The sequence below is a fragment of the Mchenga conophoros genome, linkage group LG12 (genome assembly GCF_057382185.1).
Source record: "Mchenga conophoros isolate Kocher_MC1m ecotype Shallow Benthic linkage group LG12, M_conophoros_male_GT1.1, whole genome shotgun sequence".
Classification (NCBI taxonomy): domain Eukaryota; kingdom Metazoa; phylum Chordata; class Actinopteri; order Cichliformes; family Cichlidae; genus Mchenga; species Mchenga conophoros.
In genome coordinates this window covers 34,736,067-34,760,585 of record NC_140537.1, presented here as the reverse complement: position 1 = coordinate 34,760,585, position 24,519 = coordinate 34,736,067, and the positions used below count along the sequence as shown (strand labels likewise).

The 24,519-nt window shown below is 42.3% G+C and overlaps 2 protein-coding genes across 7 annotated transcripts in view; both read left to right on the top strand.

The window, feature by feature from the left end:
• Positions 1-14,575, top strand: part of LOC146563116 (ral guanine nucleotide dissociation stimulator-like) — a 59,299-nt gene extending 44,724 nt beyond the window's left edge. For 4 of the 6 annotated variants that reach the window (XM_085295498.1, XM_085295496.1, XM_085295497.1 and 1 more), the window contains exons 3-18: positions 1,206-1,280; positions 2,223-2,452; positions 2,705-2,829; positions 2,963-3,178; positions 3,266-3,369; positions 3,440-3,524; positions 5,577-5,654; positions 6,028-6,114; positions 6,230-6,262; positions 6,366-6,487; positions 7,079-7,174; positions 7,259-7,463; positions 8,355-8,429; positions 8,808-9,074; positions 9,194-9,308; positions 9,633-14,575. In XM_085295498.1, coding sequence (XP_085151624.1) covers positions 1,206-1,280; positions 2,223-2,452; positions 2,705-2,829; positions 2,963-3,178; positions 3,266-3,369; positions 3,440-3,524; positions 5,577-5,654; positions 6,028-6,114; positions 6,230-6,262; positions 6,366-6,487; positions 7,079-7,174; positions 7,259-7,463; positions 8,355-8,429; positions 8,808-9,074; positions 9,194-9,308; positions 9,633-9,808 — 2,089 coding nt within the window. In that variant the 3' untranslated portion in view covers positions 9,809-14,575. The remainder of the gene's footprint in view (positions 1-1,205; positions 1,281-2,222; positions 2,453-2,704; positions 2,830-2,962; positions 3,179-3,265; positions 3,370-3,439; positions 3,525-5,576; positions 5,655-6,027; positions 6,115-6,229; positions 6,263-6,365; positions 6,488-7,078; positions 7,175-7,258; positions 7,464-8,354; positions 8,430-8,807; positions 9,075-9,193; positions 9,309-9,632) is intronic. The other 2 variants (XM_085295495.1, XM_085295494.1) reach the window with 2 other exon arrangements.
• A 955-nt stretch (positions 14,576-15,530) lies between these two features.
• smarcb1a (SWI/SNF related BAF chromatin remodeling complex subunit B1a) lies at positions 15,531-23,253 on the top strand. The gene is made up of 9 exons (XM_085295492.1): positions 15,531-15,665; positions 17,576-17,687; positions 18,172-18,301; positions 19,048-19,185; positions 19,844-19,971; positions 20,057-20,223; positions 20,307-20,497; positions 22,085-22,216; positions 22,789-23,253. Exons 1-9 carry the CDS (start codon positions 15,582-15,584, stop codon positions 22,826-22,828), a joined length of 1,122 nt encoding a protein of 373 aa, XP_085151618.1. The 5' UTR covers positions 15,531-15,581; the 3' UTR covers positions 22,829-23,253.
• Positions 23,254-24,519: the final 1,266 nt, after the last annotated feature.

Sequence of the window (24,519 nt, the reverse complement as noted above, 5' to 3'; positions counted from 1 at the left end):
GATTTGTGCTTTTTCCAGACTTTTCTGATTTAAATTCTTAATCAGAAATGAATGTGAATACATTAGAAGTTGTGTTTAAGTACAAAATTTAGACACTTTACTTGAATATTTTTGTTTTGTGACACATAATCATGCTCAGATCCATTATTATAAAACAAACAGAGAAAAAAATTCAGTATATCAGAAGATTAAAATAGCAGATTTACTTAGAAATAAATTCTCCAAATTACAAGAAACAAGGGAATATTTCTTAAGATTATAAAGGACCAAAAGTGCCAAAATGATCACACTGTAAATGAACCCCATCATGCCTACACACTGTATACAGAGGACTGACGTAACATTAATTAACAGACTTATAAATTACTAGAATTTCTCTCAAAAAAGCTGAACCTGGTACCCCGAGTGATATCATGGTTAATTCAGCTGTTCAATGCAAAATTATCCAAAAGGCACCAACAGCACACACAGCTGAATATTTCAGTTAAGTGAGTCGAATTAACAGAGATAAGGCCCGGGACAACCGCCTGCGCCTGGACACCTGTCAATCAAAAGGACCACACCCCTGAAAAGCCAATAAAACAAAATATGTCCACCCAGCAGTTGTGATGAAGGGAAAAACCGCACATACACAGCAGATTTGTAGTAAATGTGTTCGTTTGTGCTGTGAAGTTGTATTTTTTTAAACGGCCATCGTGCACTTAGTGGATGGACCCTGCGCAGTGGTCAGAGGTCTACAACTACGACTAGTTTTACTACTCCTGTGCTTTTGCTACAATTGTTTTACTGCAAAGCAAAATGTAGTAAAAAATAAATATGATACAATAATAAAACTGCAATAAAAAATAAAAAGATGCCGATGACAGTAAGGCTCAATGAGTTTAGCAGTATCACCGTATGTGACCCACATGCCGAAGGCTACTGCAGGGGCGTGGGTTCAAGTTTGCCTCAGGACATTTTCTGAGTGTTTCATGTTTTTCTGTTCAGAATAATTTTAAATATTGCTCAGTATTACAAAACACTGTTACTAATGCCCCTGTGCTTTTAAAATGTTTAGCTTATTAGGGACAACAACAAAAGAGAGAGAGAGAGCCATCAAACCTTGACATGAAAACTCAGACTGAAGCTTCTTTCTTTTTTGGTTGTTTTGTTCATTAGTTTGGTTCATAAAATGAAACTGGTGTTTTTTTTCTTTCTGTTTTTAGGTATGCCAAGCTCCAAAATGTGCCTGCAGCCACAGCACACAGAGTCTCCCAGGACGACTGCACAGAGCTGAGAAAGTAAGCGTGCTGCAACCTTCAGTGTCGAGCTTCCAACATTAATCACAGAGTACATTCACAGCACCGAGCCTCAACCCCCCTCCTCCCCGGCTTAAAGGGATCCTTTTCTTCCCCGTGGCTGGATACCTGTCAGACTGAGGGGGCTGTTTGGGTTCAGGCAGCCCTAAAAATGTGATAAATCACAGAAAAATAAACAACTTATTCATTTTCTTATTCTCTTTTAAAAGAGCTTTAGTTAAATCCTTAAAGTCAAGACAGTGTTTTCTGAGAAATGCTCCCATTGACTTCAGGTAGCTGTTGTTTTAAACTTCATGGAAACATTGTGCAGTTTTAATTTTTTTCTAAATAAATGAGATATCTTCAGATACTCAAATCCGCGCACTGGGAACATGATTTCATGAGTAAAAACCACCTCCTCCATCTTGTAGCCATGTAGTGACCCTGAATGCATTTTATGATAATGCATTATGCATTATTTGCGTCATCCTTATATCCTGAATGAAGGCTGTATTACTCAAAGGTCCCATTGTTTCAAATCTAAGCCAAAATAAAGCTGTATTAAACTAAGTGGAGGGTCATTCATGTTAATGACATCGAGCTTTAAGCAGTAGAGGCTCTTTTAGGGTTTCAAGATGGCTCATTAATTCAGTAAAACAGGGCTTTTTTTTTTTTTACTCTTGTGTAACAGAAACCATATTTGTTTAGATTTAGTTTGAATCACAAGAATGGAAATAACAAAGGATAGAAAAACAACCTGACCATAAGAGTCACCAGTTCAGATAAACACTAACATACTGTAGTAGATAATTCTCTCAAGCGCACCTTAAAATTGAAAATGTGAGAATGTCTTTCTATAAATTTTGTTTTTCTACTTTCATATTGTTGCTTTGTGGGTTTCCTAAGGAGGCTCTTTTCTTATATTTTATTTCCTGTGTGTTTCAGCACTGTTTCGTCCATCCTGGGCGCGTGGCTGGACCAGTACTCTGAGGACTTCTGGAGCCCTCCCAACTACGAGTGTCTACATCAGCTCCTCGCTTACCTTCACCTCCACTTCCCTGGCTCGGACCTGGAGCGCCGTGCCCGCAACCTGCTGGCCCACTTCCACCGAAGACAGCAGTGTGAGCCTGATCCTGATGGTATGAAGGCAGGACAAGAGAGGGACACCAGAGCAGGCAGGGACTCCTTTAACATATCAGAATGGTGGTCCCACAGTAATAAAAACCTGAAGTGTTAGAATAAACCAGTTGAAGGCTGTGCACATTTCAGGTGGCTCTAGATGTTCAGTTTCAGTTCAAACGCTGAGATATTTGTTGCTGTAAAGAACAAAGAAAGTGTTGGCTCAGAAAAAGTGCAGGAGCTGTGTTAAGGTTGAGCTCGGGTGGAGTCAGCTGTGTGAAAAATATATATTTTTTTATTCTCTTTAGGGGAACACATCGGCTGCCCTTTTGCTACGCAGGAAGAGAGCGGCTTTGAGGATGAGCTTCCTGCTTTCAGTTTCCTGTCGTTTGACCCCATCATGGTGGCAGAGCAGTTCACGCTCATGGACGCGGTGAGAATCTTTCCTGTCCCTTTCAGCACAGTTACCTGGTGGTGTTGATTCTTAAGATCGTATCTGCACCGCCTCTCTTTAAATTAGAAATAAGTATCGATTTTAACTCCCCTCTTTCTCTGCGTCCATTCAGGATCTGTTCAAGAAGGTGGTTCCCTACCACTGCCTGGGGGGGATTTGGTCTCAGCGGGATAAGAAAGGTAAGGAGCACCTGGCTCCCACCATCAGAGCCACCGTGGCCCAATTCAACTCTGTCACCAACTGTGTCATCACCACCTGCCTGAGCAACCCGGCACTGAAGCCCAACCAGAGAGCCCGTCTGCTGGAGAGGTGGATAGAAGTTGCCCGGGTGAGACTTCTGGTTTGCTGAGCTCATGTGCTCCTGGGACTGACGGCCGTTTTGGTTTGTTTCTGACTGAACGATTGCTGTTTTCAGGAGTGTCGAATACTAAAGAACTTCTCCTCGTTGCGAGCCATCCTCTCCGCCCTGCAGTGCAACGCAATCCACCGCCTAAAGAGGACCTGGGAGGAAGTGTCACGGTAGGTTTCGTGCCCGCCTGCAGGCTCTGCAGAGTGATTGTTGTGCGCTGACCTCTTTGTCCGCCTACAGGGAAAGTTTCCGAACCTTCCGCGAGCTGTCCGAGATCTTCTCTGACGACAACAATTACTCCCTGAGCCGAGAGCTGCTGGTGAAGGTGAGTCACAGCAACAGATGTAAACATAACACTGAGGGGGTGCACAGTGAAAACGGAGGAGGTGTATTTAGCCGCTGAAGGAAAAGCCATCTTCACAATAATACGCAGACAAATCCGTTTATGAGTTACATAACAGTAACACGTGGCAGCTGAGCAGGCGGCGGGAGGATGCACGGCTAGGTGACCCTTTACTGTCAGTATCCTTCCTCACAACAGCTGCAGCCAAGCTTCCTGCACATCAGAGCACCTTGTTCTGTTACTTTTGGACAACAGGATCCATATACGATGTCCAGGGTGGGCTCTGTGCAGCTGACAGGTTGCTGTCATCATTAGTGCGATATAGTGGGTTTAATGCAGAGACCTGTTGACACCGTCAGAGTGTTTTGCTCGTATTGACGCATTCAGTGGAAGGTCAGCAGGAGCTGATTCATAAATTCAAGATATTTGAGTGAGCAGGAAATGAGATGACAGATCAACAGGCTGCACATGCTTTCCGCTGCTCGTCTTTACTCTTTGACTTTACTACACAAGCTTTGCATGATTCACAGGTCAAAATAATGATTATTTTTCTTGCACTGGGGCTTTGCATTCGTCCTCTGTCTGAAACAAGCTGTTTTAATTCCTCCGCCTTTTACACCAACTCGCTTTTGAGTGGCTGCTGCTTGTAAACAGAAGGTCTGAAGAGCAGTAGGGATGTTTGGCTTTTATCGCACAAGAAACTTAGACTGAAACAGGACTTAGTTGCACTTATGCTGCAGCGCTGTCCTTACAATCAACAAGTTTTTAAGTTGTCACATTCTGACATTTGCACGCTCATAAAGACTGCTCAATTTTTAGGAAAAAGCTCATAATCATTGTAAATAATTGCAATCACCTATTTTTAACCTGAGAAGTTTTCTGATGTAATGCTGAGTTAGTTAACACCCGCGGCGTCCGCTGAGGGAATCCCTGCTGACGTCACAGGGAGGAACCCTTTGGCAGGTGTAGATAACGGCTCCAATATGTGAAAGCAGACCTCAGGGCGTCGCCTCTGTCTATCTGCTCGGGACAGGCCGCGTTGACTCGACTCAGTTGGCTCGAGTTGCACGAAGCTCCGGAGGCCTCCGGGCATTACATCACTCTGAGGAATGCGCAAGGAACGGCAAGGAGGTGGATTTTCTCCCAGTTTTTACTTTGAGGTCGTGCAGATGTTTTATTTTTTATTTCAGAACAGGTTTTAAAGATCTAATCTGCTGTAACACATAAACGAAGTATATGAAGTTTAAAAAGCTTTTGGAGAAAAACATCCTTGAAGGGAGGTTCCTGGTTAAAAATCGCTAATGACAGGAATGAAATAGTTATAGTGTTTCTAAAGCTTGGAGAATGTGTCAGGTTGGAGTTGAGTTGAGTTAGCTTGTAAGATGTGCGTCATTTCTCATTCCTGGATTGCACGTCCTCGACTCCTCTCCCTGGTCTCAGTTCCTCCCACGAGAGATACAAGCGGAGGAGGCGAAGACGAGGCATGAGGAAGAAGGAGTCGAGGCGGAATGAGACGTCCTCGCTTCAGAGCCTCATTTTAAAGCGATGTCACTGAAGACCACATTTGAAACACCTGCATCTTAAATGTTATAGCTCGACTACAGCTATGTTCAAAGTTGCCTAACATTATATTTTAGAAAAGACCAAAACTGAGCATTTTGATCTGGGTCAGTCAGAATGATTATTTTTCTTTCAGTTTATATATGTTTTATTGTTTAGTGTGTTATCTGTCATTTTGTGGTTTTGGGAAACGCACAACAAAAATTAATCTAACTGTATTACAGGAGAAATGTGTGTATTCAGAAGTCGTTTAAAGGAAGACAATATGGGATAAACTGTGTCTGATGTTGAATTATGTAGCACAGGGATGTTTGTTGTGGGGACGTTTGTTTTTCTGCAGAAGTGAGTGAGCAAAACTCACTTATTGCGCCTTGGTGGAAGGAGGGTTGGGTATTTTTAGTGTTTGGCCTCTATTTTGCACATTTGTGATTTTTAGCATCCAGAAAAACTTATCATGTGTTGTTTATTCTGCAGGAGGGCACCTCCAAGTTTGCAACTTTAGAAATCAACCCTAAACGCGCTCAGAGGAGACACCAGCAGCAGAGAGACCTGGTGAGACCACATGCTATCTGCTTGATGCTTTTCCACCAAAGCACTGCTTCAGGCGCTGAGTCAGCCTCCATTTACTTATTTTTCTTATGCTAACAGGCACATCTGCTGCAACCAGTACTCTATATCAAATCCACTTAAGGAGTACAATCACATTTTGAATGGGGGATTGGCAGCTGCTCTTCAAATTTAGCTTTCTGGAAGTTTTCTTACAAATTTCAACAAGCAGTGATTAGCCTAAACTCCTGCAGATTGCAGGACTACTTACTGATGAAAATCAAATTTTTCCTGCAGCACTGGTTTAAATAACGTTGTTCTAGAGAAATGGTTACTTGCACTCTAAATGCATGTTCATCTCCACGTGTTCCGTAAACAGGGAGTGATGCAGGGGACGATCCCTTACCTGGGGACTTTCTTGACGGACCTGGTGATGATGGACACTGCCATGAAGGATTACACTGAGGTCAGACGTCAGATGGGAGTCGTTACTGTGATGATTTTTGGATTTTAAACCCTCTTCCTGGGTTTGTATTTTTTATTTTCTATCACTGCTAATAATTTCTTTTCTTCTTTTTCAGGGTGGTCTGATTAACTTCGAGAAGAGAAGAAAGGTGAATTATTTCTTTTTGTTTGTTTGAAGTCATCATCAAAAATAATCTGCCGGTCCAAATCTCAAAGTCAAACCCTTTTTTCGGCTCTGCCCTCTTGTTGCAGGAGTTTGAGGTGATCGCTCAGATCAAACTGCTCCAGCTGGCCTCCAACAACTACAATTTCACTCAGGACAGCCACTTCAGGGAGTGGTTCGCCGGCGTGGACAAATACAGCGAGGCAGAGAGGTCAGTCATCACAGGCTCCTCCCTCTGTCTCTGACCCCGGAGGAAAGCAGGAAATCTGGCTGTTATTTTGATGGTGGTTGGATATCTGCAGTCATCCTTTAATTCTGACAGTGAAAAGGGGAATTTAACAAAACTTGGTGCCGTGCTTTAAAAACAACTAATATATATATTTATATATATATATATATAAACCCTCAAGTTTTGGCAGGAACACATGAAATGTTCACATGTTCCAAGATTTTTAGGAGTTTATGAAATGATTCACAGCACTGGCTGCCAGCATGAAGCGTGGGTTATTCAGTTTGTCCTCAGTTTTGCCGTCAGGATTAAAATATCTGCGTTTTGATGAAAATGGTGAAAATATCATTTCAGAGGAGGCGGTGAGGGGTTTAAAATAATACAAAACCATTAAAAATGACAGAATTATTTATGGAAGCAGTGGTGAAACCCACCAAATTTACACATCTGCAGGTGTAATGACCCAGCTCAGTGTTATCGGTGCTAACCGTGTTATCCTATCTCATCCTTGAGTTTATGTCTTTGAATTCCCATTTTCTCTCTTGCCGTCCTGACTCCCTCCTGTTCCCGCAGCTACAATCTGTCCTGTGAGATCGAGCCTCTGTCAGAGTCGGCGAGCAACACGCTCCGAGGCAAGAAGAACGGAGGAATCATGAAGCGCTGGAGCGAGTAAGTCGCAGCGTTAATACCATTGTTTTAAACTTGACCACCAGTCTTATTTTCATAACCCTCCTGTTACGGTGTCATCTGCAGCCGACAGTTGACGGAGGCCGGTTGCAGCAGTGCCGCAGGCTCTCACTCCAAGTCCTTCGACCACTCGCACTACAGGCCGTACCAAGGAGGAGGGGGGGACAGCGGCGACGCTCTCAGCGTCACCTCTGTCAGCTCGAGCGGATCAGACCTGGAGGATGTGAACGCCAGCTTCCTGTCAGACTCACCGGAGGGACACGAGAGAAAGGTAGAAAAAGCTGCACATAGTATTTTCTGCCACAATGTAAAACATGTGACAGCCACTTTTAAGCAGCTGTTTGTGAGGAGGGAAAAAACAACAGTGGATCTGCTGGAAACGTTTCCTCATGTTTGAAGTCTTTGCTTTGAGCATAAAACTCGAAAGAAGGACTCAAATGGAGGACACGGAAGCAGGCTGAATACAAAAGGGCGAGCCTTTATTGGACAATGTTAACTGCTACAAACTACAAGAAAACTTCAGCGGGGAAAACAAAACCAAAATTCAAAACAGGGCAGAAGGAGAGTCAGATAATGAAGGGCAAACACACACAAAACAAAAGGAAATAAAGACAAGGAAACACTTTAGACAATGGAAAAATGTAAACACAAAAAAGAAAATCAGTAAAATCAAAAAAGGGACCAAAACACACCGAAACTGAACAGAAAACCAGGCCTGGGTGGGACCTGTAGTCATTTGTACTGAAGTCGTGTGACATTGTGACTACACCAAGGTTTAGCCTTCAAAATCAAGACGATATGAACGCTACGAATTATAAACATGTAGTTTAACGCTGGGTTTGACTTCACTGCTGAAATTCTACAAACATGAGTAAGAGTAGCCCACGCTGCCCCCTGGTGATCACTCACAGTTACAACAAACAGACGTGAGTTCCACAGTGTTATACTTAGAAAAACTCCCAGCGCACAGCCACACTGGGAGCTTAAGTCCTTAAGTCACAGGGATTATTCACAGAGCACATTTGTTCCCACCTAAAGTTCAGTTTATTTGAGCGTGATCTCTGTGTCCTGTGTGGAGAAAAATAATGGCTGTCATCGTGTCAGAGTGGTCTGGGGCCGCGCGATGACTGGTTCTGTTTTGTTTTCCTTTGTCCTCCTCCAGACGTCGACTCCTTCGGTGAAACTAACTGTCTCAGCACTGGGAAGAGAAGCTCCAGCTGCAGATACAACCTCAACGGTAACGGCTGCTATGTTTTTCTGTTCATTTCACACTGAAAACCTGAAATGGCTTGGATGACTGTCTGCAAACCAGACAGGGTGGGGTGGGGTGGGGTACTCGATTTAGAAAGCTGCAAACCTGCTCAGTAATAATTGTCCAATAATAATTCCCCTTATTATTAAGAAGAAAATTAGCTACAGATACCAGAATCGCTTACTGTAGCTGTAAACATGTTCATGTAAAGTTGGAAACTTTAACATGAAGCATTGATGGGGACTGACTTGCTTTTGGAGCCGCAAGTGATCTTTAGAGGAACTGCATGAGGTTTTTATTTCTTCAGTATTGGCTTCATTTTTCAGCCTCTCCCACCAACCTCTCCCTCTGATAACCTTTCAGTTCTGGGAATGTACGTCTCTGTCGTCTCTGGACACGTCCGGGATGGGCTCGAGCTCTGGTTCAGCCTCCGGCTCCAGCAGCGCCTCCTCCTCCTCCGTCTCCTCCTCCACCCCGTTGTCGGCCTCGCGCTCACACAAACGCTCGGTGTCGGCTGTGTCGAACTACTCGACTCTGTCGCTGCCGTTGTACAACCAGCAGGTGGACGACTGCTGCATCATCAGGGTCAGCCTGGACGTGGAGAACGGGAACATGTATAAGAGCATCCTGGTGAGGGCAGAAAAACAGCTTTCAGGCTTTTTAAGAGGCAGTGAAGTCAGAGTTTTCTCTGTGTGTAAAGTGATGGTTAATAGTTAGGAACAGATGTTGATGTTCTGTCTGCGATTCAGGTGACGAGTCAGGACAAGACTCCGGCGGTGATCAGGAAGGCCATGATCAAACACAATCTGGAGCGAGAGAAGACCGAGGACTACGAACTGATGCAGAAAATCTCTGAGGACAAAGGTGATCATTTCTTTGTTTCATGTATTCATTATTGGTTTTTAACAGTGAATTTAATATTACGCTGCTTTTATGATACAAGTTCCTGATGCACAGTGAAAACTTCCATAAAAATATGAGAGTAATTAATAGTACACATGTGTTTTGTCTTAGTTGTTGTTAATTTAAAATGAATTTAATGGCCGATGTGTTGACTTGCATATATTTACAGTTTCTCATGTGGTGAAAGATAAAGAATTGATTTTCTTTCATGTCCCCCGAGAATAACACTGCTTAAACTCGTTAATCACCACTTGTTGCTTCTCTCTTTCTGACCTCGTCCTGCAGAGCTCCGGATCCCGGACAACGCCAACGTCTTCTACGCCATGAACTCCACTGCCAACTATGACTTTGTGCTGAAAAAGCGCGGCTTGGCACGGCCCATGCGGGCCAAGAACGTGGCCAGTTCGACGCTGCCTCGCATGAAACAGAAGGGACTGAAAATCGCCAAAGGGATTTTCTGAGGAGACTTCCTCTCTCCTCCTCCTCCTCCTCCTCCACTCACCCTCTTCCTCCTCCTCGATCACCTTCTCTGGCCTCCACTCGTCAGCTTCTGCTCAGGTGCTTGAGTTTTTGTTCAGACAAAAACTGGACACGCAAGAGGAGGAACGACCAAGCGCACCTTGGGAAGCAGAGGAGCACCTTAACACTTAACTGTCGCGTCGTCGGGACCCTGAGAGGACGTTAAAAGGAACAAACAAACGAGGCGTGTTGGCTGCTTCAGCCGGCTCATGGAAAAGCATCAGATCTCCCGGTCCTTTTACGTTTCGTTTACAGCTGTTTACATCTTAACATCAGTTGGTCAGATCAGTCGTTTCTGCACCTTCGACAAAAACACTTTTTTTTTTCCTGCTTTTTTTTAAACCATGTTGCAGAGCCTCGTCCCTGTGTGATCACTCTGCGGTCTTCATGCTCGCACCCTCCTGCGTGGAGCAAACACTAACGGACAGAAAGGTGTCTGAATGTGATTCTACTTTTTCAGGGAGCTTTTGTTTCAAGCGCACCGCCGCCACCGCTTTTGCCCCGGTGGTCCCTGATGTCGACAGTGCCTGCAGGACTGCAGCACTTTAAGGTTTCGCTCTCTGCCGCCTCAGCATTTTAACACCAGCGACGCTGACGCGAGCGTGGAGAGATCTGGACTCTATAAACTCCTGAACGCTGCCATGTTACACATACACAAAAATAAAAGGTCACGTGGCCTGAAACAGAGACGTGGTGTCAAAACCAGTGGGCGCAGCCATGAATCACATGCCACTGTTTTCTTTTTATTATTATTATTATTATTATTATTAATTAATGAATCGTAACCACTACATGGAGAAGGATGCCACAGAGTGGGACAGAAACATGAGCTGAGAACAAGACACAAAAAAACTGAGTGTATATATCGATTAACACCATCTGTGCAGTATATTCTTTTCAAACGGACCACGAGATTTTGTTAACAGACTCGACGCTTTGTTCTTTTCTCTTTGTACATTTGTTTGCATCTCTCTCTTTGATATGGTGCTGCTACTTATCTTTCTGAAGACGTCATAATGAGCTGCACCTCACGTTTTTGTTTTTTCTCTTCCTCCTGACCACCAGCCGCCATGTAGGAACACAGAAACGTCTGAGGGACACGAGGCATTACAGAAATAATAAGTAAAAAGGGCCGCTCTGCCCGGTAGAGTCGATACTCTCTGTTTTAGCTGTGCTTCCAACATGGCGGCTTGGCTTTCATAACCATCAGTTTCCAAATGTGCCATGATGGGCCAGGTGAGCGCTGCGGTATCATCTGTGGTTTTTTACGTGTCTGTGATGGCAGCAGAGTCTTTCCTCTCTGGGCTCTAACTAACAGCACATGTGGGGGGGGAAAAGTAGCTTTGGGTGATTTTTAGGTTCTCTGTTCCTGTTAGCGTACAGAAGAGCTCCTGAATGTTTCGTGCGTAGGCGCCCAGGCGAAAGACGGTGACACTGCCAGACTGAACACAGGGGAACAAACTCTTCTCTTTATGCTCTCTGTTTCTTTAAAGGTAAAAATCCAACCTTAAACACACTCAGCGCTGGTTTTTTAACAAGCAATTTTTGGTGACTTGCTTCAAATATTTGTGGTTGGTATTTCCTTCATTTCCGCAGGTGCTAAATGACAAAACTGAGTTGTTTCTTACAGCAGAAACACATCTGATCACAGCTAAACCGATGCCAGACTAATGTGGCTTAACCAAGAACATTTGCCAGATCTAATACAAAGCGGTGCAGAGGTGATAAACATAAACTGTATACTAAAGATGGACATACCCACTGTAACGAGCCATCAGTAGCAGGGGGTGAATCAGCTGAGCGACTAAGAGACACCGTCATAGGCTAGGGAATGACAACCACCTCTAATGGGGACCATGGTTTCCAAAGACTTACACAATATTATATGCACTAATACTTGAATCTAACAATTGAGACCATAAACTTAAGAGGAAACTGTTTCCTGAGGTCATAGGTCATGTGAGTAGTGTGGTCATTTTCTGTAATAGAAGTCTATTTGCAGCTGCAGGCGTCGCCCACTGCTGGCCATTAGATACAATAAATGACATCAGAGTATGTCTGTCTTCTTTCACACTGGTGAAAAGAAAACATCAAAATCTGTTGCAAAGCATTCTGGGAAGTGGAGGAAATGGGAAATTAAAAAAAAAAAAAAGATTAAGTCATCGGAAACACGCTAAAATCTGAGGTTGGACTTTTTCCTGATGTGTTATTAATATCGCCACAACAACAAATCATCTGGCCTGTGCTGCGACCATGTTTTGCCTTTTTTGTTTGTTTTTTCATCTGCATGAAGGTCACGTACAAACGATCAAATGAATGAAACGCCTGTTAAAAAAGAAAAGAGTGATAGCAATATGGTGATGATGAGCTGGAGGCACGGCGTCCGGCTGTCGTGGGTGTTGTTTGTTACCGCTGTGGCGTGAAATCCTTCGCTGTTGAACACTGTGACCTTCGACCCTTTCACTCTGCCCTCTCTGCCTGTTGATCGGCGCGTCCTGTCGAGCACTGTGAACCCAAACGTCTCATTCCCTTCTAATGATGTCTTAGTGAACATCCGCCCTTTGCTCATCTCTCAGGCGAGCAGCAAAGGCGGCAGGCTTGACCCTACATGTGCCAAAAAAAACAAAACAAAACATGTAAAGACAGAAAAAGGTTGAACAGACGGGTCCTCTGCCTTTTCACAGTTTGTTTGTTTACTGTTGTTTTCTAGAAGAAAAAAAGGGGAGAACACTATGGAAAAAAAAAAAAATGTGTTGACCCATTTCCCTGTGGAGACTGTTGTCCGAGAAACTTGAAGCAGACGTGTTTGTCAGGCGCTGACGTAAAAACTGCACTTTCATGAAAATGTTTTTCATGTTTTAAAATCTTTGTTTGGCATGTCTGAATCTTTTTTTCCAACCAAACATCACAGGCTGGATTACACGACGTGTCACACCAGACTTTGAGATCTTATGACCAATTTCTAGTAATGAAAACAGCTACAAAACTGGCATTTCTATGCGGGTGAAATTGGGTCAGCCCCAAGTGGCCAATAAAGGAACTGCAGTTTTGCCACTTTTGGAATAAGTTTAACTTTTTCTTTCATCTAAGCAGTTTGTAACTTGCAGAGGACCCGCTTACACTTTATTAGTGAGCTGACCTGACCTCAAGTTTGAAGTCTTACCCTCTTTAGCCTCAACTTCCTAGAGGAAAATAGTACACACAGCTTCTTCTAAAACCAAAACTAGCAACATATATTTGAATATTTCACTCGTAGACTGCGTCTGATGGCATTTTCATGTGTTCCATGGCCTCAACTCAGCATAGTCACAGCAGCATCTGTTCTTTTTTACCTCATGCTGTTGGGATTTTTATCCATTCTTTTCTGGTTATCTATCAGGGTCGCTGGAGCCTATCGCAGCTAACATAGAGGGGGAGACGGGGTACACCCTGGGCTGGTCCCCAGTTTGTCGGCTAACAGATGGATAATCATTGACGCTCACAGTTGCACCTGCAGCCAATTTAGAGACACCAATTAACTGAACATGCAAACAGTGGGAGAAAGCCAGAGTACCCGTAGAGAGCCCACGAAGGCACAGGGTCTGGCCGGTCAGTGGATTCAAACCCAGGACCTTGTTGCTGTGAGGCAATGGTGCTAACCAACATATTGTTGTGATATCATCCAAGCCAATCAGTGCAGCATGCAGCCTTCTCCCTTCCTCTTTACACAACAGGACCTTGAAAATTTCATGCTATTTCTGTGAAAAATTGTTTTGTCTCCTACATGTCAGTAATTGATTACATAAATATAAATGAGAGAACAAATCTGACAAAAACAATCATTTTTATAAACAATAAGGCTGTGTTATAATCACTATTTGTCTTACTGTCAACATCTATCACTGAAAAGATCAAAACGTCCAAGCGTTAGTCTGCTTCTGAACCATTTCCCCCTTCACATAAATCCACATTCGGCTGACAATAAGCAAAACAGAACATCCCCAGCCTTAGAGTTTCACTTTTCCAAACGTGACCTGAATGCAGCATCAGTTCCTTCTCTGTACTGTTTGGTTGGAACGAAACTTTCATACTTTGAGTCCTGTTTTTTCTGGATGTTTGGAGTAGTCGGAAAGCAGGTTTTCTGCAGCAGCTCCATCTCTTTGTGTAAGTGCGCGGACCTTTGTGTCAAATTTCCTGACCCTGCGAGCATTTCTGTGCTGGTGAGGTTGACGTGATGGACCAGTCTGTGTTTCGTTGTAGCCCGTGCTGACAGTGACATACCTTTTTGTGATTTGACCTGATTCTGTGCGAGTTTGAACAAAAAAAGAAAAAAGGCTGCGTTTACAAGGAGAAAAAATACAACAAACTGGAAACCAGCTTTTGTGTGTGTGTGTGTGTGTGTGTGTGTGTGTGTGTGTGTGTGTGTGTGTGTGTGTGTGTGTGTGTGTGTGTGTATTTTAATTCTTTTATTTTGTTCCCTGAACTGTGCTCGGGTGCCATTTCCCATTTTAACAAAAAGATTTCAGAACTTTTTCTAACTGCTTCTTTGTTTTACTTTCCCCAAGAACACAAAACCTGTGTAGAAAACAGAAACTGTCCTTGATTGTCTTTGTTTATTTATTAATTTGTATATAAAGATTTTGTTTTGCATTGTACATTCTCTCCTTTCTTGGTTATAGATTAATATATTCATGTATATATGAATAAACATTAAGTTTATAAAAGTAAAAGGACTTTCTGTGTCTCTTTTGTGCTTATTTTTAAGGAGAACCTCTATAAACTTTCATGATTTCTGTGGTTTGTTTTTTTTAAAACAGTACATCCGATTTTTAGGTATCGGAACATAAAACTGATCTGGCCCTTACTGGGTATTAAACTTGAGGTAAACAGAGCTTTTGATGACCAACATATTACATCATGTCAAATTCTATTTAACAATAATGAAGCCAAAATCTAGAAGCACTGTGTGGAAAAACTTCAGTAACTTGTAGAACCACCTGTAGCAGCGATAACTTTAAGACCTAAATGACTATCCATCTCTCACATTGTGAAGGAATTTTGGCCCGCTCTTTTTTATAACTTTCTTAAGTTCCCACCACAGCATTTCAGTCAGGTTGAGGTGTGGCCTGAGCCATTGCCACCCCTTGATTCTTTCCTTTTTCAGCCATTGTGTTGTAAATTTGCTGCTGTGCAAAGATGGCATTTCATACAGAGGAGTTAATGGTTGACTCAAAGACTGTAAGGGGCCCTGGGCCCGTGGTAGCAAAACTAGCCTAAGTCATTAGCCCTCCACCACCATGCTGACAGCTAGTATGAGGTGTTTGTGTCCTCTTTGATGAGATGCACCTGAGTGCTTTCTACATGTGTCATCTCAAACTGGAAATCATAGACTGATGTCATAAAGCTGTTTAACACACTCAAAAATGCTAAACATGAACTCCTGTGTAAGATACAGGAGGTATGATTATTACCATGGTCATATTTAGGGTCTTCTTTTGTAAAATGTAGCATTTTCATAGCATGTCAATGGAAAATTATTATTTCATTTATTTTAGTGTTTTTTGGGATGATTTTCGATGCGGTGACACCTAAACAGAGCTGTTTAAATTGTCTCACTAAACATAAAAAAATTCAAATAGGCTGCTCGACGCGTATGTTCTACGTCATCTAACTGGGACAGAACGAGCTCGTCGTCACGTGCGCCTGCGCAGTGGCACAGAGCTTTGTTATTTCAGTATGGCGCTGAGCAAAACGTTTGGACAAAAACCGGTAAAATTTCAGCTCGAGGAGGATGGAGACTATTACATGATCGGATCGGAGGTCAGTATTTAACGTATTCGACAGTCTGTTGTTGTAAATATATACGTGTTTGAACGGATAATGCCTCGTTTAATCTGGTGACCAATCCGTTAGCTTATCTTAGCCTAGCATAGTTTAGCTAACGACGCCAGTAGCGCTGAAGCTCATTCATTGATTTCAGATCTGTTGCTAAATAATTTTAGAACCTTACCACCGGGGAAGAAAGTCCACCTATGTTCTGGTGTTTCAGATTGACATTTAACTTGAAAACTTGCACCCGGATGTTTGCTCGGTTTCTGCTCCCGAACTGCTAGTAATCAGCTGGGTAGTTAGCGGTGTTTAATATAACAAAAGAGATAATTTTACTCGATTTGTGTCGTTTCTGGGTCTGTAATTCAAGATGGTGTATCACCTGACACTTCACAGTGTTCTTACGGGTTTGTTGGTCTGTTCGGAGTTACGTAGCTTAAATGAACGTCGCACCGTTGTAAAATTGTAGGGCTCATTGTTGGCAGGGCAGGTGTTTTCCAGTACTTTTCCTACATCCTACCTTTCCAGCTTTTAGCTAGAAACATCTTCATGAACAGTTGCAAGTTTGTTCTGGAAGCTTAAGATTTTTCTGCATTCATGAAACAAGGCCTTTAAAAACGTGTCTTTAACATGCACATTGTAGGCTGGAAAAAAAGCAGCTGTTGATAATGCATATTTGTTTTCCTGGCACAAATGGAGGGTAGAAATGACAAAAAAATATCCAGAGAAATGGTGTAACTACTAATTGTCAGTCAATCAATAGTCCTGATTGAATTTAATATTTACATATTTAGGGATCATGACAGTTTGGTGACTAAAATGACAGAATGGGGCTGTCATTTCATTTAATGATTGCATTTCACAATGAGAATCAGAGACTTTATTAATCCCAGAGGGAAATTGAGTTGTCCATATGTCTGTTAGCAGCAGGAAGGAATGACCTCCTGTAGCGTTCCCTCAGACAGCGAGGTCGAAGGAATCTGTTGCTGAGAAAAAATTGTGTTTATCAAACGAATACTGTCTCTGTTATGTCTCAAAAGGTTGATTCTGTTCATCTGGACGTAGTGTTTTTAGTTGGAGAAATGTTTTGTCACTCATCCAAGTGACTTCTTCAGTCTCAGCTGACTGCAGGTTTCCCCAAACGTATAAACAGCACATTTGCACAATAGCCCACTGAATGACCAATGGGCTGTGAGGTGAGTGACGAAATGTTTCTCCCACTGAAAACGCTACGTCCAGTTGAACAGAATCAACCTTTTGGGATTTACTGGATGATTGAGCATGCATCAAGACAGTCTCTGTTATCTATTCCTTTGTTAGCCATTAACCAACATATTGTTGGTTAATTTAACAATGGTTTTAAATTATTTGAATGCAAAACGTGTATTAGTTGTCAATACCTTATATCACCATATTGCTGCCTTCCTGTGTTTTACACTTCCTTTTAGGTTCTGGCACACAGAAATGAGCCAATTCCTGTTTATAAATAAAAAAAATAAAAATAAAAACATCTGTAGAAGTAGGAAGCATGCCATTACAAATCCCAATAACATACATATACACCCCAGTGTTATGCAGAGTGAGAGAGCATCATTATTTCTACCTGTGGTTTCTGGTTGGAGAATAAATCGAAACAGTCCATTTCCTGCTGCTATATTTACTTTTGCACTGTTCAGCAATAATGAGACCTGAATCTCTTTTGGTTTGGCGTTACTCTGGCATATGAACAACCCGATATAAGGGCAGGGCATAATATATTCCCCATAAAAAGTATAAAATATACAAAATGCACTACAATACAAAAAAACTTCTTTTTTTTATAGTAAGAAATTACCTAAATGTGAAAACTTGTTATTGAGATTCTCTTCATGATCGCCTTGTCCATGTCTTTGTTTGTCCAGGTGGGAAACTACCTTCGCATGTTTAGAGGCTCCTTGTATAAAAGGTACCCGTCATTATGGAGAAAACTGGCGTCGGTAGAAGAACGAAAGAAAATCGTGGAGTCATCACACGGTCAGTAGAGAAAAGCTCGGTTTCCTCTGAGGGTCTTTCCAGATTTATACAGAAATTGCTTGCAGTCCAGCAGGGGGCACTGAAGAGGTAGAACACAAAGAGTCTGAGTCAACCAAGCTGAACTTCTGCTTACATTTTATTTTTTTCTCACAGCACTCATAATTTGTCTAAACTGAAATAAAGTGACACTTATGTCATTTAATCTTTCTTGCATTGAATGTGATTTTGCCCACAAAAGGATTTGTGACAGGACCAGTACCTTGATGGTGACAGTTTTCCAACAATAACTCATTTAAATGTCACAAGTGTTCATGTTCATCTGTTTGCTTTTGCAGAATTACAGATTGTAATCTTTTTTTATTTACAGATGTGGTGAAGGTTATGTAATCTGACACATTGTTTTATTTGTTCCGCTCAATCTCACCTTCAGTTCATTGGCTGCTGCTTCTTTGTTGATTTGAACGACCTCTTTCTTCTCATTCAGACCATGGCTACACTCAGCTGGCCACCAGCGTGACCCTGCTGAAGGCTTCTGAGGTCGAGGAGATTCTTGAAGGAAATGACGAAAAGTACAAAGCGGTTTCTATCAGCACTGAGCCTCCCGCCTACCTCAGGTACCCCCATTACTTATAAAATTTACAAAACAGGACAACATCCCCTACTGTGTGTCATTATAATTTTAGTTATTTATTTGTTAGAGATGAGAGATCTGTTTTCAGTCACGTAGATAATAACACAAAAATATAGATTATGTTTTGGGTGAATCGTGTGGACGTAAATACATAAATGTGTAAATAACACCTTAATATCTATTAAGGAAACAACAAACAATTGCATTAAAAGAGGAGAGGAGAGCGGTCCAGTTCAGAGACTACCCTTACAAACAGGAGGAGAAACTATCCGGAGAGACCGAGAACACTGGCTGTAAACATGCTAGCTTATTCTTTTAACATGATAATCCTTTGACTGACTCACTTTTGAAGCCATCCTAAAGTGGCTGTTAGAGGAAGTGCTGGCACTTCTGTCATATTAGCTTTTTCACTGGTTTTTGCTGCGTTTTTATAAAGATGTGCTGCACCAGGTATGCTGATCCACTTGTGAAGCTGTGCTCTTACAGAGTTTCATACACCTCCTCCTGCCTCAACCCTGCAGATAAGAAAATCTAGTCAACAAGGAGCTAGAGCTGTCATTTGTTTTGTCTGCTAAAAGGCCTCAAGGACAGTCGAGTCCTAAAGCTCCATTTAGGCTAACCCTTTCCAGGCCTCCCGGATAGGAGTCAATTCCAGAGACTCCATTAAATACATAACATCGCACTTTATTTACTTTAGATCCTAATCTCTCTGTGTTTGTCTCCCGCCAGGGAACAGAAGGCAAAGAGGAACAGTCAGTGGGTTCCCACGCTGCCCAACAGTTCCCATCATCTGGACGCCGTGCCCTGCTCCACCACCATCAACCGCAGCCGACTGGGCCGGGACAAGAAGAGGACCTTCCCCCTGTGGTGAGCATCGAGCTGTTGGAGAGACTGAAGAGCATTTAGTATTGGAGTGCACGAAAATCAACACACATTCTCTCCAGTAGAAGATGTTATACTGTGGATCTCTGGCTAAAGTTTCTATGTTTTAATATTAAGAAGGAATCCCATTATTATTATTATTATCTTTGATTGTATCTGTCAAATACAGGTCATTTAAAAAGGAACATAAATAAACACAAATAAATAATTGTGAGGCAGATTAAAACAGATTTTAAATAATGTATTTCCAATAAAGTGAAAACATGCATTTCTTTTTATTTTTGGTACATTTGACTTGTGCCGATTGATGAAAAGAGCAACACATCTTCTCTTTTAGCAAGGATAAGAAGGGTGATTTTTCTGTTTAAAGTTTTGTTATATTTAATGAAAAGGTTTTATTTTAATATCTGTTATGAATAATTTCTAATAATATTGAATTTGCATCTTCAGTGCTTAATGTCGTTGCACACAGAAGCAGATCTAACGAACTAAATTTTAGAGCAAAGACTAACTTACAGATAAAAGTTTTATGTTTAAAAATAAAATCTATCATTTATATCTTTCAGACCATCCGGATATTTAACTGTTGATTTTTATTTTCTTTGGTTATAATTTCTTATTTCTTGGGGTGGTTCTTTCCCAGCTTTGATGACCACGATCCAGCAGTGATCCATGAAAATGCCACTCAGTCCGAAGTCCTCGTTCCGATCCGCCTGGACATGGAGATTGAGGGGCAGAAGCTCAGGGATGCGTTCACCTGGAATATGAACGGTAACGTCACCACATCCTCTCAGCTTGGAAATTTAGTAAGTCAGCACGAGACTATAAACTTGTTCTCCTTTCCTGGAATTTACAGAGAAGCTCATTTCACCCGAGATGTTCGCTGAGATCCTGTGTGACGACTTGGACCTCAACCCGCTGGCCTTTGTCCCCGCCATCGCCTCCGCCATCCGACAGCAGATCGAGTCTTATCCGACAGACAGCCTCCTGGAGGACCAGACGGACCAGAGGGTGATCATCAAGGTGATGCTCACTCCACGTAAACGGACGTGTTCATACCTGTAGCACAGAAAAGTTTACCCAGTCTTCTTCTCTTCTTGTTCCAGCTTAACATCCACGTTGGGAACATCTCTCTGGTGGACCAGTTTGAGTGGGACATGTCTGAGAGGGAGAACTCTCCAGAGAAGTTTGCCCTGAAGCTTTGCTCTGAGCTCGGCCTCGGCGGGGAGTTTGTCACTACCATCGCCTACAGCATCCGCGGTCAGCTGAGCTGGCACCAGAGGACGTACGCCTTCAGGTACGGGATCACAGAGGCAGTCTAAGCAAGGCGAGAAAGGAACAGAAGATTTGTTGGAGAAATAATTAGTTTTGGTATTTAATAAATATCTGTCTAATAGTTTGATAAAATGATTTTATTCTGCTGAACATTACGCATCCATGAGCTGAGGATGTGCGGCGTTTCATCACAGAGCCTTCATTGAAAGCTAAATGTTGTAAACGCCAATTCACCCGACTTGGATTTAAAGATGATTTCAATCCAGTTCAGGAGATAAGGATATGCCTTTCTTTACGTATTAATTACTTATAGAACCCTGAGGTATGTATAAGTATCCCCTGTGAGGCTTCAGACTGAGTCAGTATGTGACTCATGCAAAGCTGCTGTAGTTAAGTCAAAGGATAAAAAATATAGAGGTGGAAATGTGCAGAAAACATAATATAAAGCTGAAAAGACCATAGTGAGCTGATAAAACGGCACCTTTCCTTCAAAATGTAATTGGTATGTCATTTAATACAATTTATGGGAAAAACATTAACATGATGTTATAGGCTGTAGTGTCATTTTATGACCTCCTGACAGTTTCCTTAAATCCAGAGGAGCAGTGAACAAAATTCCCCCAAACACTGACACGTGAAATTGAGGACTTCCTTGATAATGTGGTATCCAGGCTGCCTGCAGCTCGTAGCCAAAATGTATGCGTACCCTTTCAACAGTGTTATTTCGTGCAGTTGAATGCTAGGAACCCTGCACAGCAACGATGTGCACTTACTGGGTAATTTCATGAGTTGTCATCTTTACAAGTATTACATTTATTTTCTGATATTTGAAAGTCTTTAGTTAAACTCTGAGCTTGCAGAAACCCAGAGCAGCAGATAGTGTTGAAATTTTTGGGTGTGTGTTTGCTGTTGGTGCAGTGGCCATCTGGCTGCGACCTTTGACCGGTCAGAAGTGGAAGGGTTTTGGATTCGGGTCTCTTTGGGTGGGTGCATTTCCTCTGCCCTCGGCTGAAATGTCGCCGCCTGTCTGCTGCCGTCAGACGAGAAGTGATGAAATGTTTGAAACCCAGACGGCAGCGCTGATCTCTGTCACAGCTGGACTTCAGCTGTGGAAGAACTACTTTAGGACCGTTTGTTTTGCTGCTTCTTTCATGGCAACGAAGAGTGATTGATGAAGTGTTTTCACTGCAAACAGTGCAAAGAAGAGTCACACTGAACAGAGTTCAGCATCAGGGAATGTGGTAACGAGCTGCTTCTGCCAGCGGTTGCTCACGACGGCGGTCAACAGTTACAAAAACATGAGTTCAGGCCGTTTCGGTGCCTCATCTTCTGCTTGTTTCTACATCAGTTTTCGACTTCTTGTGATGTTTTTAAAATATCTGCAAAGTCAGGAATGTTATTTGTTTCATGATCAAAAACATGACAAACATCGTAGCTGCAGAAAACTGTATTTAGTTGGTGTAACGGAAACTGTGTCCGGTACTCGTCTTTGAACCTCATGACTGGAAAACATTTAAACTCAATGACATCACAGTGTGAGCTGCAGCAGGAAGCGGTCGTTGTAGTAAAGGAAACTGAATTAAAGTCTCTGTTGGTTTTTCTTTTGCAGTGAAAACCCTCTGCCCACAGTGGAGATAGCAATCAGAAACACAGGTGATGCTGACCAGTGGTGCCCCCTGCTGGAGACGCTGACAGACGCAGAGATGGAGAAGAAGATCAGAGACCAGGACAGAAACACAAGGTGGGTGTGGCCTGTTATTTTAAATCATTATTTGATTAGCTGGAGAGAAAAAAAAAAAGGAGTCGGCTGATAAACTGAATCAAATAAACTCCAGAACGTGGATGAATGATCCAACCTCATCAACTGAAAACGAGACATCACTACATTCGATAGTTTGGATTCTGTCCCTGTTATCATGCAGGCTGACGTTGGCCAGCATCAGCCTGAAAAAAACACCAAATGATCCAGAGAGGAATCAGAAGTCCTGATGTTGAGCGTAGTTTTTCCATTAAAACTAAGCAAAGGTTAAATGCTAGTATTTATTTATTTATTTATTTTTTACAAGAATATCTTGCAGCCGTTAACGGTCCCAGCTTTTAATGGTGGTTTCTTACATGAATACAAGGTCGCTTTAACCCTCACGTTTGTCTTCGTGTGTCTTGCTTGAAAGACTTTTCACCGATGGTTAAATTTCAGCCAAATTATTCTAAATGTGAATATTTTATTTCTCTGTTTTGAGAAAAAGAAGTGTGGATTAAACAAAAACCTTTTTGGATACCTCTACTGATGCTCTGTTCTTCTTTGCTGCACAGGCGAATGAGGCGACTCGCGAACACGGCTCCTGCGTGGTAAACAAAGCAGCACTGGTGCCCCCTACTGGAACGGCGCTCATACCATCGCAGTATGACATCATCTCGGTTTGCAACATCGGCCGTGAAGAAGCTCCTCCGTCACAGGATGGAGGGTTTTCCTGCTCTGCCCGGACCTCCGTCAGCTGTTCCCCATGTTGTTGTTATTTTTTTATGATTAATATTGATAATTCTGTTCAGTTTGGCAAAGACCCTGGTAGGAAATTCGCCTCCTTTGTGTTTCCCTTTGACACTCAGCGTGGAGAAGCTGCTCTCTCACTTTGACCACTGACTGTCTTTACCTGACCACAGAGGGAGGGAAACACACACACCAGTCTCAGATAATATATTATGTTGTGTTTGTTGTCTTTTTTTGTACATTTTAATAATTCTTAAAAAATAGTAATAAAAAAGACAAAAAACAATAAAGCACTTGGTATTCTGTTTAGTTTATCAGTGAGTTTGCTGCTGTTATTGCTATTAAATCAAGTTATTTTGTTGTAGGTTTATATAAAGCTGAAATTTCCCAGGCATCGGCTTTAATTGAGTCTCCTTAAAAAGATGGAGCGAGCGATCATTTAAAGGATCATTACAGCTTGTTTAAAAAGTCAACATGCTTCTCATTTATGTCTTTATTGTGGCTCTGTGGGTTCTGCATGCTCTCTGTTGGAGAATTTCAGGGTAAAAGGAGCCAAATGGTGCCAGTCTCCCCCCCCAAAAAAAGAATTCCTAAAAAATTCCCTATCAATCAGTTCAAATTGACTGTAGCTTAAATGTTTTCCAGTCATGGTTTTAAGGCCTCTCCTGGAGGCCTCCTAGATGGTCGTGGTCTTGTCCAGCCAGGACGGCTGCATAACATAGAAGATTATCTATGTAACACTTAATGTTTGGAGTTTCTATCCAAAAAAAACCCATAAAATTCAATTTAAAAAATTAATTTGGAGATTTCTGAATTATTCCCCAAATGTCCTTTCATGTGGAAAGCTTAAAAAAAAAACCCTACTGTAAACACAAAATTCAAACCAAAAAACAGTCTGACCCCAGACTTGATACTTACGAGCAGCACTGTTGCACAAGATGATGAAGTGCTTGTTTTGTTGTCGGGGTCCCACTGAGGCTGGTTGCTGTGTTGTTGTGCTAAGCAGTTTCCATTTTGTTCCCAGTGTTTGAGTCACAAAGGCGGTGGGTGAAAGTGCAGCGTGTGCAGGCGGCTTTCAGGCCGTCGGCAGTTCAGTCAGGCAGCAGCAGAAAAGCAGAGAGCAGAGTTACGGGTCAGTCCTGCTCCTTTCACTTCGTCCTCACCTGAGATTACACATCTGCTTAATAAAACGAAAGCAGGAGGTCAAAATCAAGATGCTCCACAGTTCAAATTACAGATTTGACAGGGGCCAGAACCAGCCTGCTAAAGGGGTGTCAAACATAAGGACTGGGGAACAGAATCTAACTGTCAAAGACGCCAGTCCGGCCCACTGAGCGGCTTTGGAAAATATGAAAGAGTGCATAGATTTTTAACTTCTGGCTTTATTTAAAGTTTTACAGCTTTTCCTCGTATGCATTTGTTTTACCTGGCCTTAAAAAGGAATGAGGCTGTATGTGGCCTAAATGCGTGCGACACCCCTGATCTAGATAGTTTTTCTCTTGATCAACAGTGTTTTCATTTTTGTTTAGCTCAAAAGATTATTTAACAATTCTCGA

Bases quoted from the DNA above. Each gene is read 5' to 3' on its own strand.
- smarcb1a (XM_085295492.1), top strand. From the start codon at position 15,582: ATGGCGCTGAGCAAAACGTTTGGACAAAAACCGGTAAAATTTCAGCTC. The intron at 18,302-19,047 runs GTACCCCCATTA...GTCTCCCGCCAG, and splicing joins GAGCCTCCCGCCTACCTCAG to GGAACAGAAGGCAAAGAGGA. The intron at 20,224-20,306 runs GTGATGCTCACT...TTCTTGTTCCAG, and splicing joins ACCAGAGGGTGATCATCAAG to CTTAACATCCACGTTGGGAA.